General features: G+C 37.4%; 1 protein-coding gene across 2 annotated transcripts in view; it reads left to right on the top strand.

The window, feature by feature from the left end:
• The window catches only part of PDS5A (PDS5 cohesin associated factor A), a 159,414-nt gene that overhangs the window by 88,600 nt on the left and 51,456 nt on the right, over positions 1-19,358 (top strand). For both annotated transcript variants that reach the window (XM_002814687.5, XM_054553455.2), the window contains exons 16-20: positions 323-438; positions 10,749-10,854; positions 13,433-13,593; positions 16,188-16,311; positions 17,450-17,608. In XM_002814687.5, the coding sequence (XP_002814733.3) occupies positions 323-438; positions 10,749-10,854; positions 13,433-13,593; positions 16,188-16,311; positions 17,450-17,608 (666 nt within the window). The remainder of the gene's footprint in view (positions 1-322; positions 439-10,748; positions 10,855-13,432; positions 13,594-16,187; positions 16,312-17,449; positions 17,609-19,358) is intronic.

Raw genomic sequence — 19,358 nt, 5'->3', positions numbered from 1 at the left:
CGTGACAGAGTTAGACTCTGTCTCAAAAAAAAAAAAAAAAAAAAAAAAAAGTTGCTATATCAACCAATAATTTAATCGAAGAATTGTGAGGCAAGGCTTGTGTTCACTCAGAAACCACATCATCCACTTTTCTCTGCTGTCCAGATTTTGCAGTCATTGCTTGGTGGGTATAAAAATTTTAGTCAGGGTCTAGCGCGGACGATTCTTAACCACTTATGCTGGTTTTGAATATTTCAGTTCCTTTGTTTGGCCTACAGTCATTTTTCTTTTCAAAAATATGAAAGCAAATCACATTTTTGGTAAAACTCCTTTCTTTCTATAGAGAGAAATAGCCCGGAAACTTGCAAATCCTAAGCAACCAACAAATCCTTTTCTAGAGATGGTCAAATTTCTGTTGGAAAGAATCGCACCTGTGCACATTGATTCAGAAGCCATAAGGTAAGCCAAGAAGTATATTCGCTCAAAAATAAATAATAATCTGAAACTACAATGTTGTTCATTTAAATTCTGGGCTCCTAAAGATACCTGAAAACCTCTGTATGTCTCTTTTTAATCACAGGGGTGTACATCATTCAAATTGAAGAGAAAGCCTTCTCATTTTATGATCTTTGGCTTTATATAATGCTTTCTGTTTTTAAAGAGTTCTTATGTTTATTTTTAGCTTGTGCGTTCTCATTAAAGAAAACTTAGAACAAAGAGAAAGACAGAAAAAGGAGTATTTGAGATCTGTGTGGCTGTTGACCAACCTCTGAGTTTTCTTAAGCATTTTAATGGCCCTATAATATTCTGTAGTACATATTATACCACTGTTCATTTGATGGGTGAGAACAGAATGGTATATTGGAAAGAGGAGAGGATTATCTTTAGGCAAATTTGGTTTCAAAACATAAGTCTACTTTGTGGCTTTGGATAGCCTTTGAATTTTCATTTATTTTCAACTTTAATATGGGCATAAAATCTTGTTGGATGATTATGTTAATTTGAGGTAATATATAAAAGGTAAGCAGCCTGGCATCATAGACATTAGTTAAGAGCTATTGATTTTTTATTACGTATTCTCATGATTTCAGACTTTTCAAACTTCTGTTAATGCTTTTCTCTTGCACCAATCATTTTTCCAGTAGATAAGCTATACATCTTTCCATATTCAGTTACTATGCAGCACTTGTTGGTTCTTTTTCCAAACAGCGTAGAATTCAGAGATCAGTTCCAGTACCCAAGCTTCACTGTTTATTTCACCTTAGGTGAATCACTGATGTGGCTGTATTGAAATGCTGATTATATTCATTTGCTAGGGCTTTCATAACAAAATACCCCAAAGTGCCTGGCCTGAACAAAAGAAATTTATTTTCTCACAGTTCTGGAGGTGTAAGCCTGAGATCCAAGGTATCAGCAATTTTTAATTTTTTTCCTGAAGCCTCTCACCTTCATATACAGATGGCTTCCTTCTCACTGTGTCCTCTTGTGGTCTTTTCTCTGTGCACGCAGCATGTCTATGTCCTAATCTCTTGCAGAAACAATAGTCATATTGGATTAGGCCCCACCCATTCAATCTTATTTTACCTTGATTATCTCTTTAAAGGCCCTATCTCTAAATACAGTCACATTCTGAGATACTGGGGATTAGAATTCATATGAATTTGGGAGAAACACATGTCAGCCCATAACATAATAAATGTACATATATTCAGGCTGTGTCTGATAATTTAATACATTTATACAATTTATGAAGATCAAATCAGTGTATTGGTGATATACATCACCTTAAATATTCATCTTTATGCTAGAAACATTCAAATTCTCTTCTAGTTATTAAACTGTAGTCACTCTACCGATCTCTAAAACACTAGTCGTTCTATATCTATTAATTAACCTCTCTTCATTCCCCCTTTCTCACCCTTCCCAGGTGCTTGTAACTACCAGTCTACTGTGTCATCATGAGGTTCACATTTTTAGCTCCCACATATGACTGCAAATATGCAATATTTGGTTTTTTTTTGTTCTTGGCTTGTTTTATTTAACATAATGAGCTCCATTTGCATACGCGTTGCTACAAAAGGCAGGATTTCGTTCTTTTTTTATGGCTGAATAATTTTTCATTGTACATATATACCACATTTTCTTTCTTCATTCGTTGATGTGCGCTTAGGTTCATTCCGTATTTGGCTATCGTGAATAGTGAAACAATAAACATAGGACTGCAGATATCTCTTCAATATATTAATTTCCTTTTTAAAAAATATATACCCAGTAGTGGAATTGCTAGATCATATGGTAGATCTAGTTTTAGTTTTTTGAGGAACCTCCATACAGTTTTCCTTAGTGGCTATGCTAATTTACATTCCCAACATCAGTGTACGAGGGTTCACTTTTTTCTACATCCTCGCCGGCATCCATTATTCCCTGTCTTGTTGATAAAAAGCCTTTTTTTTTTTTTTTTTTTTTCCCCCGGAGTCTTGCTCTGTCGCCAGCTGGAGTGCAGTGGCACCATCTCGGCTCACTGCAATCTTCGCCTCCCAGGTTCAAGCAGTTCTCCTGCCTCAGCCTCCCGAGTAGCTAGGACTACAGGTGCACGCCACCATGCCCAGCTAATTTTTGTTTTTTAGTAGAGACCAGGTTTCACCATGTTGGCCAGGATGGTCTCAGTCTCTTGACCTCGTGATCTGCCCGCCTCAGCCTCCCAAAGTGCTGGGATTACAGGCATGAGCCACTGCACCTGGCCTCTTTTCCCACTTTTGAATTGGATTTTTTTGGTAGGGTTTTGATTTTTTGTTTGTCTGGTGTTTTTTTGTTTTGTTTTGTTTTGTTATTTTGCTATTGAGTTGTTTGAACTCCTTACATGTTCTGGTTATTAATCCGTTGACACAGGGATAATTTGCAAATATTTTCTCATTCTGTGGGTTGTCTCTTCGCTTTTTTTATTGTTCCCTTAGCTGTGCAGAACCATTTTAGCTTAATGTAATCCTATTTTTCTATTTTTGCTTTGGTTGCCTGTACTTTCGGGATGTTAACACAAACAAACTTGGCTCAGATCAATGTCTTTAAGCATTATCCTAGCATTTTCTGCTAGTAGTTTCATCCACTAGGTCTTAATCCATTTTGATTTGATTTTTTTAGAGGGCAAGGGATAGGGGCCTATCACTGATGAACATAGATGCAAAAATCCTCAAAAATACTAGCAACCTGCTTTGAATAAAACATTAAAAATATTCATCACGATAAAGTAGAATTCATCCCACGGATGCAGGGATGGTTCATAAATCATATATCGATAAACATGATTCATCATATTAATAGAACCAAGAATAAAAACCGTATAGTCATTTTAATAGGTACTGAAAAAACATTCAATAAAATTCAACATTACTTTATGATAAATACCTTCAACAAAATAGGTATAGAGGGAACATACCTCAAAATAATAAAGGCCATATGTGACACACCCACACCGAACATTGTGTTGAATGGGGTAAATTGAAAGGCTTTCATCTAATATCTGGAATAAGATATGGAAGCCACTTCTACCACCTTTATTCAACAAATTACTGGACGTCCTGGCCGGAGCAATTAGTCAAAAGAAAAAAAGGCCATCCAAATTTAGCAAGAAAGAAGTCAAATTAGCCTTGTTCGCAGATGACATTATCACAGAAAAAGCTAAAGACTCCACCGAAAAACTGTTTTGAACAGATAAATGAATTCAGTATAGTTGCAGGATACAAAATCAACATACAAAACTCAGTAGCATCTACATATGCCAATAGCAAACAATCTGAAAAATCAAGAAAGCAATCTTATTTACAATAGCTACAAAGAATATTAAATACCTAATAATCAACTTAACCAAATAAGTGAAAGATCTATTACTAGAAATACTTTAAAACGCTGATGGAAGAAATTAAAGACAACACACAAAAAATGGAAAGATTTTCCATGCTTATGAAATGGAAAAATTTTTAAAATTTTTTTTTTTTTTTTTTGAGATGGTGTTTCGCTCTTGTTGCCCAGGCTGGAGTGCAATGGCGCAATCTTGGCTCACCGCAGCCTCCACCTCCCGTGTTCGAGCAATTCTCCTGCCTCAGCCTCCCGAGTATCCAGGATTACAGGCATGTGCCGCCGCACCTGCCTAATTTTCTATTTTTAGTAGAGATGGGGTTTCCCCATGTTGGTCAGGCTGGTCTCAAACTCCCGACCTCAGGTGATCCACCCACTTCGGCCTCCCAAAGTGCTGGAATTACAGGCGTGAGCCACCCTGCCCAGCCAAAATCAATATTGTTAAAATGACAGTACTACTCAAAGTAATTTACAGATTAAATGCAATATCTATCAAAATACAAATGACATTCTTCACAGAAATAGAAAAAACAATCCTAACGTTTACACGGAACCAAAAAAGACTCAAATAGCCAAAGCAATATGAGGAAAAAGAACAAAAGCTGGAGCCATCAAACTACCTGACTTTAAAATATACTAACAAAACTACAGTAACCAAATCAACATGATACTGGCATAAAAACTAGACACATCTAAAGGAACAGAATTGAGAACCCAGATACATATTGGTGCTTTTTTGGCCAGCTCATTTCTGACAGAGGTGTCAAGAACATACAAGGAGGGAAGGGATAGTCTCTACAATAAATTGTGCTTGGAAAACTGATTAGCAGAAGAATGAAACTAGACCCCTATCTCTCATCTCTCAACATACAAAAAAATCAAAATTGACTTTTTTTTTCTTTCTCTTTTTTTGAGACAAGGTCTTGCTCTGTCACCCAGGCTGGAGTACAGTGGCATGATCATAGTTCACTGCAGACTTGACCTCCTGGGCTCAGGTGGTGCTCCTCCCTCAGCCTCCAGAGTAGATGGGACCATAGGCACATGCCACCACAACGGGCTAATTTCGTGAGGGTGTTTTGTTTTTTGTTTTTTTGTTTGTTTTGGTTTGGTTTTGGTAGAGACAGGGTTTCACCATGCCGTGCAGGCTGGTCTCGAACTCCTGGACCTAAGTGATCCACCCACCTCGGCCTCCAAAAGTGTTGGGATTACAGGTGTGAGCCACTATACCTAGCCCTTTTTTATTAAGATTTTCTTTTCTTTTTCTCTTTACTTTTTTGGATACACGATCTCACTCTGTTGCCCAAGCTGAAATGCACGATCCTGGCTTACTGTTGTGTAGGCTCAAACGATCTCAGACCTCAGCCTCCTGAGTAGGTGGAACTATAGGTGTGCGTCACCACGCTCAGCTAATTTTTTTTAAAAGTTCTTTTGTAGAGAAGCAGTTTTGCCATGTTGCCTAGGCTGGTCTTGAGCTCCTGGGCACAAGTGATCTGCCCACCTTGGCCTCCTAAAGTGCTGATATTTCAGGCATGAGCCACTATACCTAAGTTTTTTTTCTCTTCTTTTCTCTTCTCCTTTCCTTTTTCTTTTTCTTTTCCTTTCTTTCTTTTTTTTTTAGAAGGAATCTTGCTGTGTCACCTGGGCTGGAGTGTGCAGTGTCACGATCTCGGCTTACTGCCACCTCTGCCTACCGGGTTCAGCCTCCCGAGTAGCTGTATCTACAGGTGTGCGCCACCATGCTAGGCTAATTTTTTGTATTTTTAGTAGAGCAGGGTTTCACAATCTTGGCCAGGCTGGTCTCGAGCTCCTGTGCTCAAGCAGTCTGCCCACCTCAGCCTCCCAAATTGCTGGGATTTCAGGCATGGGCGCCTGGCCTAGAATTTTGAAAGAAAGGATTGGGGTTAATATAAAATTATTCTAAATATAATCAATTTCCCCCCCATACATATGTCCATACACCTTGACATATATGTGCTACAGTTAGTTAATGGTCTATAGGAAGTAGATGAAAATGAAGTAGTCATTGTAATGATGGCTGGAACCCAGGTGAAAGTAAAATTTTAAAAAGGAAAAGGTTGAGGACTAAATCCTGAGGGAAATTAGCAATTAAGAGGCTGGCAGAAGATAACGGACTTAAATTTTTTTTTTAAGTTTTGAGCAGACATAGTCAAAAGCAGAAAATTGGGAAAGAGTGTTATCACAGAAACCAAAGAGGGTCTAAGGAGGGGTCAGATGATATCCAGAAGTTGATTAAATACTAAGAATCATTGAATGGATTAGGAAACGGGAAAAAATCACAATGAACAGAGCAGTTTCTATGTGGTAGCAAGGACAAAGCCAGAATGCCATGTATTCAGAAAGGCATAGGACAGTCCTTTCCAGCATCTACATCATGGTACACAGAGAAGGTGATCAGTGTTACTTAGGCAGAGAAGACTGCTGAGTCTGTTTTTTACTGGCCCAGCTCAATAGAAAGCCACTAGGTACCATTTGGCTACGCTGAGGCTTGAGCATATTAAAGGGATACATAGCCTTGTCACCCTTCTAAACCCTGCTTAGGAGATAAATTGACAGCACCAGTAGGGACAATCAGTGTAGACAGCGCCAATCTTAGATAAAAAGCAAAGGAGGGCCAGGCATGGTGGCTCGTGCCTGTAATCCCAGCACTTTGGGAGGCCGAGGCGGGCAGATCACGAGGTCAGGAGTTTGAGACTAGCCTGACCAACATGGTGAAACACCATCTCTACTAAAAATAACAAAAATTAGCCTGACGTGGTGGCACGCAACTGTAATCCCAGCTAATCAGGAGGCTGAGGCTGGAGAATCACTTGAACCTAGGAGGCGGAGGTTGCAGTGACCCAAGATCACGTTATTGCACTCCAGCCTGGGTGACAGAGCGAGACTCCGTCTCAAAAAAAAAAAAAAAACAAAGGAGAAGGCTGGGTGTGGTGACTCACGCCAGTAATCCCAGCACTTTGGGAGGCAGAGGTGGGTGGATCACTTGAGTCCAGGAGTTAGAAACCAGCCTAGGCAGTATGGCAAAACCCTATCTCTACAAAAATACAGAAATTAGCAGGACACCATGGCATGCGCCTGTGGTCCCAGCTGTGTGGGAGGCTGAGGTGGAAGAATGAGCCCAGGAAGCAGAAATTGCAGTGAGCTGAGATCGCGGCACTTCACTCTCTCCTGGGCAACAGAATGAGACTGTGTCTCAAAAAAAGACAAAAACAAAAAAACTGGGCTAAAGTCAGAGTTTGAGCCTCAAAAGAAAAGTAACAGAAAAATAAGATGATGGAAAAGGAGTAAGCTTGAAGAAGAATCTTCCGCTGTTGTTTTTGACTAAATAATTTTGAATATTTAAATACCTTGAAAAGGTGCTAGCTGAAGGCTGGGCGCGGTGGCTCACGCCTGTAATCCCAACACTTTGGGAGGCCGAAGTGGGCTGATCACCTGCGGTCAGGAGTTCAAGACCAGCCTGGCCAACATGGTGAAACCCCATATCTACTAAAAATACAAAAATTAGCCAGGTGTGGTGGTGTGTGCTTGTAATCCCAGTTACTCGGGAGGCTGAGGCATGAGAATCACTTGAACGTGGGAGACGGAAGTTGCAGTGAGCTGAGATCGCGCCATTGCACTCCAGCCTGGGCAAAAAGAGTGAAACTCCATCTTCTTCTTTTTTTTTTTTTTTTTGTTTTAAAAAAAGATGCTAGTTGAAAAGAAGACAGATTGCAGATAAGGGAAGGGGAATATAGGTATGAGGGAGCAGCATTCCTAAGGAAGCAGAGCAGGAAGAAGGACATCTTAACCTATGACATGACAAAATAATACACACAAATTAGAGGAGGTTAGATTCGGTATGGAGAATTAGAAGAGTTTTCACTCAAGGCTTCCATTACTACTCTCCCTTCTGTTAAAGATGAAGTTGCCAATGGGAGTATTTAGACGTCGGTTAGAATGGTGAAGATTTGTAACAGTGGTTGTATAGTGTAGACTTCCCAAGCAGTTTTGAAGAGGCACTTGAGATCATCTTTTGCATCATGATAGCCCTGTGAAATATATTTAATTTATAAAAGAGGAAAAATACTTTATAAGGTGAAGGACTGTGAACCTGGTTTGAAGACTTTGGTCTTTCACTTATAGCTCCTTGACACATACTGGTGATTACCAACATTACAATGATAGCAGAGATTATGTCTCTCATTTCATACTGTATTTCTCAGGTAGACCATAAGACTTGGTACATGACAGGTAGTTAATAAATACTCATTAAATAATCGTGTGCATGGAACCTATCACATGTATTTACATATTTATAAATTTTTTTGAAACACACTTGTAATTTTGTTAAATTCAAGCAATGTTTACTAGGATTTCTTAAAAAGCTCAATTTGGAATAATTTTCTCAAATTGAATGAATCTTTAAAATACAAAGTCAGAGCTAGAATTTCCAGAAAACATATAGGATAGGGAAAGATTTCTTAGAGGGAACATAATAGCCACAGACTGGGAGAAAATACTTGAAAAGCATGTATTTGGTAAAGGATTATATCCAGGCTATATAAGGAGCTCTGACTAAATAAGACAGATGACTCAGTTTTAAAATGGGCATATTTGAACAGGTACTAGTTAAGATGGTAAATAAGCACAAGAAAGGACAGTTAGTATTAATACTCACTTGGGAAATGCAAATTCAGATTTTTACATTTTTATTTTGTTTTATTCATTTATTTATTTATTTATTTTTTTTGAGAGAGAGTCTGGCTCTGTCACCCAGACTGGGTAATTTATAAAGGAAAGAGGTTTTAATGAACTTGCAGTTCCATGTGGTTGGGGAGGCCTCACAATCGTGGCGGAAGATGAAGCAAGAGCAAAGGGACATCTTACATGGTGACAGGCAAGAGAGTATGTGCAGGGGAACTCCCCTTTATAAAACCATCAGATCTCCTGAGATTTATTCAGTACCACGAGAACAATATGGAGGAAACTGCCCCCATGTTCAATTATCTACCTGGCCCTGCCCTTGGCATGTGGGGCTTATTACAGTTCAAAGTGAGATTTGAGTGGGGACACAGCCAAACCCTATGAAATTGTATGATTTCATTAATATGAAATGTTCAGAATAGGCAAGTGTTTAGGGGAGAAAATAGATTAGTAAATGCCTAGGGCTGGAGGGAGTAATGGTGAATGAGTTCCTGCTAACAGGTAAGGGGTTTGACTTAGGATAGTGATGGGGTGTTCTACAGTTAGGTAGTACAACCCTGTGAATATAATAAAAACCATAGAGTTGTACATTTTAATTCAGGGAATTGTGTGGTATGTTATACTAAGTTAATGTTTATATACATATACAGCAATTTGTTTTTTTAATGTTATCAGATTAACTGAAGATAATGAATTTTAAAATAATTCTTGTGATGTAAGAGAGGAAAGGAAAGTAAGTGCTAAACTTAGTTTAAACTTCAACATCTGTAAGTTAGTACAGCCATTATGGAGAAGAGTATGGAGGGTCCTCAAAAAAAAAAAGCTAAAAAATACAACTACCATATGATCCAGCAATCCCACTACTAGGTATACATCCAAAAGAAATAAGTTTATCAGGGATATCTGTATACCCATTATTATTGCAGCATTACTGACAATAGCCAAGATTTGGAATCACCCTGTGTCCAAGGAATGAATGGGTAAAGAAAATATGGTACATAGATAAATGGAATACTATTTGGCCATAAAAGAATGAAATGCTGTCATTTGCAGCAACATGGCATTGGAGGACATTATGTTAAGTGAAATGAGCCAGGAACAGGAAGTTAAATACCACATGTTCTCAGTGGTAGGTGGAAGCCAAAAAAAAAAAAGTAGATCTCTCAGAAGCAAAGAATAGAATAGAGGAAACAAGAGGCTGGAAAAGGTAGTGGGAAGGGAGGGTTAGGGAGAGATACAAAATTACAAAAAAGGATACAAAATCACAGCTAGATGGGTGGATGAATTCTAGTGTTCCATAGCACAGTAGGATGACTATAGTTAACAATAACATAGTTTCAAATAGCTAGGACAATATCGAATGTTCCCAACACAAAGAAATGATAAGTGTTTAAGATAATGGATGTACTAATTATCCTGATCTGATCACCATGCATTATATGTCTGGAAACATCACTGTGTACCCCATGTATATTTATAATTTTTGTTAATTTTTTTATAAGTGAAAAGAATTTCAACATCTGCATCCTATGCATATGTGGTACTTAAATTTTTTTTAATGAATACTTTGACATAACACCAAAGGAAAAAAAATTAACCAAAATCTTATTTTGAACATTTGTAATAATAATTGAATGTTCTCATAATAGGGTAATATCTTCTTCAGTTTACTGATCTCGAAACCAGAAGTCACATTTGTTTTTACTTAGAATAGTACCATGTTGCCACATCATCTGGTTTTTATTGACCAGATAATATTCTATTTCCTGGTGGTGGTATTTTGAAAAACTAATTCCTTAATTTTTGACAATTAAATTGTTCCTAATTAATGGATCTTTATAAATATAGCATGATACTTCTGATGACTTGCTTCTTTGCTATAAGTTTATAGAAATAAAGTTACTGATTCTTAAAACTGAAAATGATCTCTGTATATATGGAAATGAATATTAAATTACTTATGTGAACATATTACCAGAGTGTTGTGTCATTTAATTTTAGTTTTGTTATTTTTTAGAAGAGTTACTCTTATACATTAAGTTTTTTAGGGGGATAAACTAAGTAGTTTAGTTATCAAGTAGAGGACGAGGTTGAACTTTTTTCCTCCCACAGAAACTCCTTTGAATTTAATATTTTAAGGTTCTATATATGTTCTGTCACAGTGTGATTAGTTACTACTCTAGTGGTTACTGATTTATATTTTCTTCTTTTTATAGTGCACTAGTGAAATTGATGAACAAGTCAATAGAGGGGACAGCAGATGATGAAGAGGAGGGTGTAAGTCCAGATACAGCTATCCGTTCAGGACTTGAACTTCTTAAGGTATTTTTGAAACAGTTTTGTTGCCATGTATTTCCGTGGGGTCATAATTTGCCTTCCCTTCAGAATATGCAAGAGTCAGGCTTATTTCACAGGAAACTATTTGAAAGATTTAAAACTTGCGTTGGAAATCAGATTATATAAAAGTAATGTTTTTACATCATAATATAATAATGTAATTATTTTACATTATAAATTAATATTTGTTTCACTGTTTATTATTTCCACGCCTTCTATGCTTGGTAGTGATTACTGTGCAATCTATTCTTAGTAATAGCAAGATGTGGCTTTAGACTGTGGACAGGGTATGTGACTAAATTTAGAGGAGGGAATATCATCATTAAAGGGAGTATTTCTTGGTATATTTGTGGGATTCTTGGGAGACTGGCATGACTAGAAAAAAGGGGTGCTTTGGGGAATGATGGGAGACAAGGTTGGTTCCAGATTGTCAAGTGCCACTGGGTAAGAAAGGTAGTGTCACGGGCTTTTAACCTGGCTTACAACCAGCTGCAGCCCTTGATAGAGCTTTCATTGGATTGAGTAAAAGAAGGGAAGAAATTGAAGGCAAAGAGACATGATACCACTGTGACATACAGGAGAAGAGACAAACCAGTGCAATGGATGTTAAATAGAAAAAGAATGATGGGATCATATTCCGAGGGTCTTCAATGTCATTTCGTTGAGCTGGGCTCGGCAGCTTATGCCTGTAACCCCAGCACTTTGGGAGGCCGAGGTGGGCAGATCACAAGGTCAAGAGATCGAGACCATCCTGGCCAACATGGGGAAACCCCGTCTCTACTAAAAATACAAAAATTAGCTGGATGTGGTGGCACACGCCTGTAGTCACAGCTACTTCGGAGGCTGAGGCAGGAGAATCACTGGAACCCGGGAGGTGGAGGTTGCAGTGAGCTGAGATTGCGCCACTGCACTCCAGCTTGGCGTCAGAGTGAGACTATCTAAAAAGAAAAGAAAAAAAAAATCATTTCATTGATAGAATTGATATGATGCCTCATGAATAAGATTTTAATTATGTTTTTAGTAATTGAGTTGTATTTTTAAGTTGTTTTAAAAGTGAAACCACCTTTAAGGTAACATTTTTTAATAGGTTGCTTTTTTTTTTTTTTTTTTTTTTTGAGACGGAGTCTTGCTCTGTCGCCCAGGCTGGAGTGCAGTGGCACAATCTCGGCTCACTGCAAGCTCCGCCTCCCAGGTTCACGCCATTCTCCTGCTTCAGCCTCCCAAGTAGCCAGGACTACAGGCTCCCACCACCATGCCTGGCTAATTTTTTTTGTATTTTTAGTAGAGACGGGGTTTCACCATGTTAGCCAGGATGGTCTTGATCTTCTGACCTCGTGATCAGCCCGCTTCGGCCTCCCAAAGTGCTGGGATTACAGGTGTGAGCCACTGCGCCCGGCCAATAGATTGCTTTTTATTACATTTTTCTAATTTAATTCTCCAATTTTCTGTAAATAATTAAAACCACATAAGTAAATATTATCACTCCAAACCTTGCCAGATGAGACATTGTCTACACTTAATGACCATTAAATAAGTGCTTATTGAAAAATTAATGAAGACCACCTGCTCATTTCCCTTTCTCCCTGCTTCTCTATTTTCATCCCTCATCTTGATACTACACTAACTGAATTGTTTCTACTTTATGGAAGGTTAACTCTTTAGACATGTATCTAACTTGCTAAAAGTTATTTAAGGACAGGCTCGTGCTCGTGTCATAATAAGGGAATAATTATATATTATAATCATAATTAAAAGTTCACAATAGTGGCTTCTTTGTTGATAATTATGTTGAGTGATAGATTTCACTTGAGATATTTTCTTGGCGGGGTACAATGGTTTACGCCTGTAATCCCAGCCAAGGCAGGAAGATCTCTTGAGCACAGGAGTTGGAGACCAGCCTGGGCAGCATAGCTAGACCTCATCTCTACAAAAAAACAAAAAAATTTAGCCGGGCAAGGTGGTGCACCTGTAGTCTCAGCTCAGGAGACTGAGGTGGGAGGTTGAGACCCCAGTGAGCTGTGACGTTCCACCGCTCTCTAGCCTAGGTGACAGAGTGAAATCCTGTCTCAAAGAAAGAAAAAAAAAATTTCTCATAGAATATCTTTTTGCCAGTCAAAGCTCTGAGTTAGCATTTTGTTTACATTACACAAAGATTGAGTCGTTACGTGTGGAGGTTTTATCTCAAGCATTCCTTCACCTAAATACAATATATTTATAAACTGATAATAGTTATTAATATTGTAAATCACATTCCATAAAAAAGAAGCCATGTGTTTTGTGTTCTAAGTAGCAGAGTAGACTAAGAGGTGAAGAAGAAAATAGGACAAAGGCTGTCTGTTAGTTGTGTCAAGGAATAACTGGAAGCTACCACACCATACACTATTTCTGATAATGTCTAATTAGCCATAACTAACTGCAAGGACGGCTAGGAGATATATCTCTATTCTGTGTAGCTAGCATATTTACCCCAGAATTTAATTTTTTTTTCTTTTGCGGGAAGTAATTCTTTTTTAATGGATTAAAACCATTGTCTGTACTTCTAAAGCTGTATCTATTTTTTCAGGTTCTGTCTTTTACACATCCTACCTCGTTCCACTCTGCAGAGACATATGAGTCCTTGTTACAGTGCCTAAGAATGGAGGATGACAAGGTAGCAGAAGCTGCTATTCAAATTTTTAGAAATACAGGTCACAAAATAGAAACAGACCTTCCCCAGATACGATCGTGAGTACATTTTTTCTCCCATGGTAAATACAAAAGTTTCTAAGTGTGGGAACCATAAAATCATTGTTTTCTTTCTGTGTAGGAAGATAGGAGGGAGGAAAGACAACTTTGATTTAGAAGCTACTTTTCTGCGTCCTCCTCTGTTTTGTCTTTCCCTTGCCTGACACCCCTCTCCCACCATTAGAATGTAGGCAGCAGAATAAACTGAAACTACATGTTTGTTTATAACAAAATTATTTTAAGATATTAAGAATCAAAAGTTATCACAGAATTTAGTGTTTTATTATATTTATGACTAATGTCTTTCTAATCCATGTATATTCATCTTTTTTTCTATAAATGGGTTATAAATTCAATAACTGTCACTTTGCTATCCTACCAAAAAATGGGGCAAATATTTCACTTTGGCATCTTAAAAAGGTTAAGGTGAAACTTGTGTTGAGATGTTATGTTTACACTTAAAATATGCAGAAGACATCTTTTGAAGGAAAAAATACATGCAAATGGCTGTTGAATCATATGTTCAGGGTATTTGCAATTAGTTCAGGGTATATTCAACTACATACCATTTTCTTCACATGATAATCATAGGACAAGCGGTCTCCTGAAGTTTTTATTAAATTTGTGAGCTAATAGTTTAACTTGTGAAATAATTCAGTGTCCATTGTACATTCTCTTCATTCTCTGCATTGTTTTGGCTAATAATAAAAAGTTACCACAATCAGTCCCTGCCCTCAAGGAGTTTATAGACTAGAAATAATAAACTTTATACATTATTTAAAAAAAAAAGATCACTGACACAGTAGGATAGTTTTTGATGAGTTTTTCAAGGGAGGAAATCCTATACATTTTTTTAAGGCAAAGAATCTATTCTTAGAGGAATTCTACCCCCAAAGGAAACAGTTGAAAATGAGTATAGGTGGAAGAGTTAACTTTGGACGTGAGGAATAAAATACCTTATTCATAAGACTAATGGAGAAGAAAGGAGATAATCACTGGAAAGCAGAAAGGCACAACGCTAAAGACCTCAATAACAACTCTGATGGCATCACTGGATTATACTGCTCCAGAAAAAACAAGAAGAAAGGTTAAAGTTGACTTTCTGTATCATTTTATTTGGCTAATAATAATAATACATTTAACAACAATTTGATTGAAACTATCTTCCTTTGTCATTCACCAGTGTTATAAGAAATCTCAGTCTGGTAAATGGAATGGTGAAAGACTAAACAGATAGGAGAGAGGAAAGACATCTTCCATTTAGAAGCGTAGTCAGTACTCAGTCAAGGAAGTCTATTTGGTCATGGATATCCCTATCTCATAATTCCAAAGTCCATAGAGGCAAACTTCAGGCATATCTATAAATGTCAAATCAGACTTATACCAACTAGCATATGTTCCCATTTTTGGTTAAGGTGCATGGCCTGGAGCCTGCAGTATAGGTTTCATATGTAGCCTTCCGTTATCATAAGAGGACGTTGTCACCCTTACATTTGATACCACTAACTTTATAATCTATAAAATAGGCTCTTCTCTAATAACATTAAATATATGACAGATATCTTTCCTTAAATGTTTGTTTCACTTTATCAATTTTCTTCTGATTATAAAAATACTTATGTTCATTGTAGCAAACTGAAACTAGAAAAAATATAACAAAATAGTCACCATTAACATTTGATATATATACTTCCTATGAATGTTCATCTACTAGATGTGTTTGTCTATTTTTTATAAGTTCATATATGCACACTATTTTCTTCATTCTACCTAATGTTTTTTCATGTCATCAACGTTTAATTTTTGAAGAATGCTTTATGTTTTTCCATCATCCTAAAATAAGACTGTTTTAGTTTACTCTTCATTGTCAGTGTAGAGGTTAAGTATATGGATTTTGAAAGAAATGCTAATTTTCAGATCCCAACTCCCAGTTTCCTAGCTTCGTCATCTTGGGAGGCTTAAATAACATCTTTGTGCTTTAATTTTCTCATCTGTGTAATGACTATAATAGTCTTCTTTGGGTGGATGTGAACATTAGTTGAATTAATCCATGCGGAAATATCTAGAATGGTGCCTGGGACGTAATAGTTAGATATTTTTATTGCCATTCTACTGATATATATGTAGCTGTATCTTTGCATACTTTCTTTCACTAATATTATTTCAGCTGTTTAATACAACTTGGCCTTTTGCTACTTTCTTTCCATAGCTACTTTGAAATAACTGAAGGGGATTATAAAAGGGAATTGAAAAATTAGCAATACCCTACTTAGAAGATAAATGCAAAAATGTGTCATGGGGTAAGCTTTAGATTATGAATTAAGGGTTGCTTGTTATTTTGCATATTTGTGAGGTAACTTTAAAATAAAAATTGTCTCCTGAAGTAGGCTTTTTCTTGAGGCATTGTATTTCTTGGTTTATACTTGGGGGCAGAGAGGGAGCTTTTTTACAACTTTCTCTAGATCAGATAATTTTTAAGAGAGCCTTCTCTACCAACATCCATCCATATAGGGGAAGTGGAGGTCAACCAAAGGAATACTTGTTGGTTTATGGGTTTAAGAAAAAAAAAAAAAAAACTCTATTATTTTTTGCAGGACCTTAATTCCCATTTTACATCAAAAAGCAAAGAGGGGTACTCCACACCAAGCAAAACAGGCTGTGCACTGTATACACGCCATATTCACAAATAAAGAAGTCCAGCTTGCACAGATTTTTGAGGTATATCTAATATATAGGTTGTGTTTATATTTGTCTTTATTTTTTAAGCTCTATAGTTTGATGAAGATGGAAGCTAGATTTTTTAAAGCTGTTTATATGAAGTCCTACCTTAGACTATAAATTCCTTGTGAGCAAGGATTCTATTTTATGTGGTACTGCATTCCCAGCCTGTAGATCAGGTTATATGTTCAAACACCTCGTATCGAAGGGATTTGTGGCTTTTGGTTTTTAGTTTGTTTTTGAGATAAAGTTTCACTTTCTCACCAGTGCTGGAGTACAGTGATGCAATCTCTGCTCACTGCAGCCCCGAACTCCTAGGTTCAAGCAGTCCTCCTGCCTCAGCCTCCCAAGTAGCTGAGAGTACAGGCACCACCACCACGCCCAGCTAATTTTTGGATTTTTTATAGAGATGGGGTTTTGCCATGTTGCCCAGGCTGGTCTCAAACTCCTGGACTGAAGCGATTCACCCACTTCAGCCTTTCAAAATGCTAGGATTACACATATGAGCCACCACACCTGGCCTTACGTGTTTATGTTAGAACATTTTACTTAATTTTAGCCTTATTGGTTCAGTGGTGCATTTATCCTCGGAAAGTATTCGTAGATAATTTTGAACAATCCAGTTTAAAGTACCTAAGAACCCTACCTGAAAATTAATCCTGTTTCCCTTTTTTTTACATATAATGACTGGCCTCATTTTACTATTAGAAATGTATTCCTATTATCATAAATTGGAGATAGTGTGACCAAAACCCAGTTAACTCTTACTTTGTATGATTTAAGGTCATTTAAAATGCTTCCACATGGTAAGAAATCCACTGGTACAGCAAATCCATTGTTGTAGATTAGTCAAAAATAATGCTGATTTGATGAAGCAAAAATGTTTTTTTTAAACTTCTTTCTGTTGGATTTTATTTTTTCTTTTATCTTTTTTCTACATTCTTTCAATCTTGCTAAATTTTAGTAGGTGAATTAAGAACCAGGTGTCTTAACGTGGTTGAAGTTAGTTATGATCGTATTAGAGAAGATTGGTTTGGGCATGATAAATTCAGGAGGACTCAGGAAAATGTACTGTTTCAGTAGAGTGTCTAGATATTTATCAAACAAATTGGTAATTTTGTCTGTTTTATTTTTATAGCCACTCAGTAGGAGTCTGAATGCTGATGTGCCAGAACAACTTATAACTCCATTAGTTTCATTGGGCCACATTTCTATGTTAGCACCAGATCAGTTTGCTTCCCCAATGAAATCTGTAGTAGCAAATTTTATTGTGAAAGATCTGCTAATGAATGACAGGGTAAGTTTCTCATTTAATTAAATTGAGAATCATGAGATTAAGGCTGTTTACATCTTCATCACAGAAACACTTCTGTTTCTATGTAATTCTCTTTTTCTTTTAAATTATTCTATATTGGTTCTACTTATTTGTTTAAATTCCAAACTACTTCCTTATTTCATGGTAGCTATTACTACTAGAATTTCACACTTAAGAAACAAAAATTAGAACATGAGATTGGTGAATCATGAAAGTTAAATATAAGTAAAAGCTATTTTCCTGACCCTCAAAAGACAGTTTATCATTTTCTGGAATGTTAGAATTGGGTTATTTTTGTGTTTTGTTTTGAAGACAGTCTCGCTCTGTGCCCCAGGCTGGAATGCAGTGGCACGATCTCGGCTCACTGCAACCTTGGCCTCCTCTCATTCCTCAGCCTCCCAAGTAGCTGGGATTACAGGAGCCTGTCACCACGCCTGGCTAATTTTTGTGTTTTTAGTAGAGACGGGATTTCGCTATGTTGGCCAGGGTTGTATTGAACTCCTGACCTCAGGTGATCCGTCCGCCTTGGCCTCTCCAAGTGCTGAGATTACAGGTGTGAGCCACCATGCCGGGCTAAAATTTGTTTTATCAAACATTGTTAGAAATGTAAGTGGATTAGCCAGGCGTGGTACGGCACCTGTAATCCTAGCTACTCAGGAGGCTGAGGCAGGAGAATCACTTGAACCCAGGAGGCAGAGGTTGCAGTGAGCCAAGATTGCACAGTTGCACTCTAGCCTGGACAACAAGAGCGAAACTGTGTCTCAAAAAAAAAAAAAAAAAAAAAAAAAAGTAAGTGGACTTGAATTTAACTAATTTTTAAGATAATACACTGTACTTTTGGCACTAGATTTATTGATGTCTCTGTGCTCTGATTTATTACATCTGGGTTGGAATGTATAGATTGAAAAGACTCCCCAAATGATTTCGGAAACACACCTTGATTAAGAGTCACTACTGGCAGGGCTTGGTGGCTCACGCCTGTAATCCTAGCACTTTAGGGGGCAGAGGTGGGTGGATCACCTGAGGTCAGGAGTTCAAGACCAGCCTAGCCAACATGGTGAAACCCTGTCTCTACTAAAAATACAAAAAAATTAGCCGGACTTGGTGGCGGGTGCCTGTAATCCCAGCTATTCGGGAGGCTGAGGCAGGAGAATCGCTTGAACCCGGGAGGCAGAGGTTGCAGTGAGCCAAGATTGTGCCATTGCACTCCAGCCTAGGTGACAGGAGCAAGACTCTGTCTCAAAAAAATAAATAAATAAAAGAATCACTGCTTTACCAAATGGATCTAAATTAAATCTGTTGTTATTGAATAAAGATACAGATATGCCGGATCATTGTGGATGACTTTCAGTTAAGTGTTAGTTTGCCACAAATCCAGCTTATCCAAAGTTCCTAACTCTCACATGTTTTGGTAATCTTGAGGCCTCAATATCAGGAACTTAAAGACACCTGCTAGTGCCCCTTCTGTATTGTATCACCTTCCACTTTTGAACGCAGCAGACAAGAAGAGAAGAACATGGCCTAAGTCTCATTTTCTACCCCACATATCCTTGCTGTTATTTTTACTTTTGATAGATGTGGTTTTCAACAAATGTGAAATTTAAGATACCTCTTAAATGATGATTGTTGATAGATTGTGTTTTCAGATGGTCTTTTTTTATGGTGATAAACTATACATAATATCAAATTTGCTATTTTTAAGTGTTAAAATTCACTGACATAATAGCCACAT

Source organism: Pongo abelii, chromosome 3 (assembly GCF_028885655.2).
Source record: "Pongo abelii isolate AG06213 chromosome 3, NHGRI_mPonAbe1-v2.0_pri, whole genome shotgun sequence".
Taxonomy (NCBI): Eukaryota; Metazoa; Chordata; class Mammalia; order Primates; family Hominidae; genus Pongo; species Pongo abelii.
This window is presented reverse-complemented; position numbering and strand designations above follow the sequence as displayed.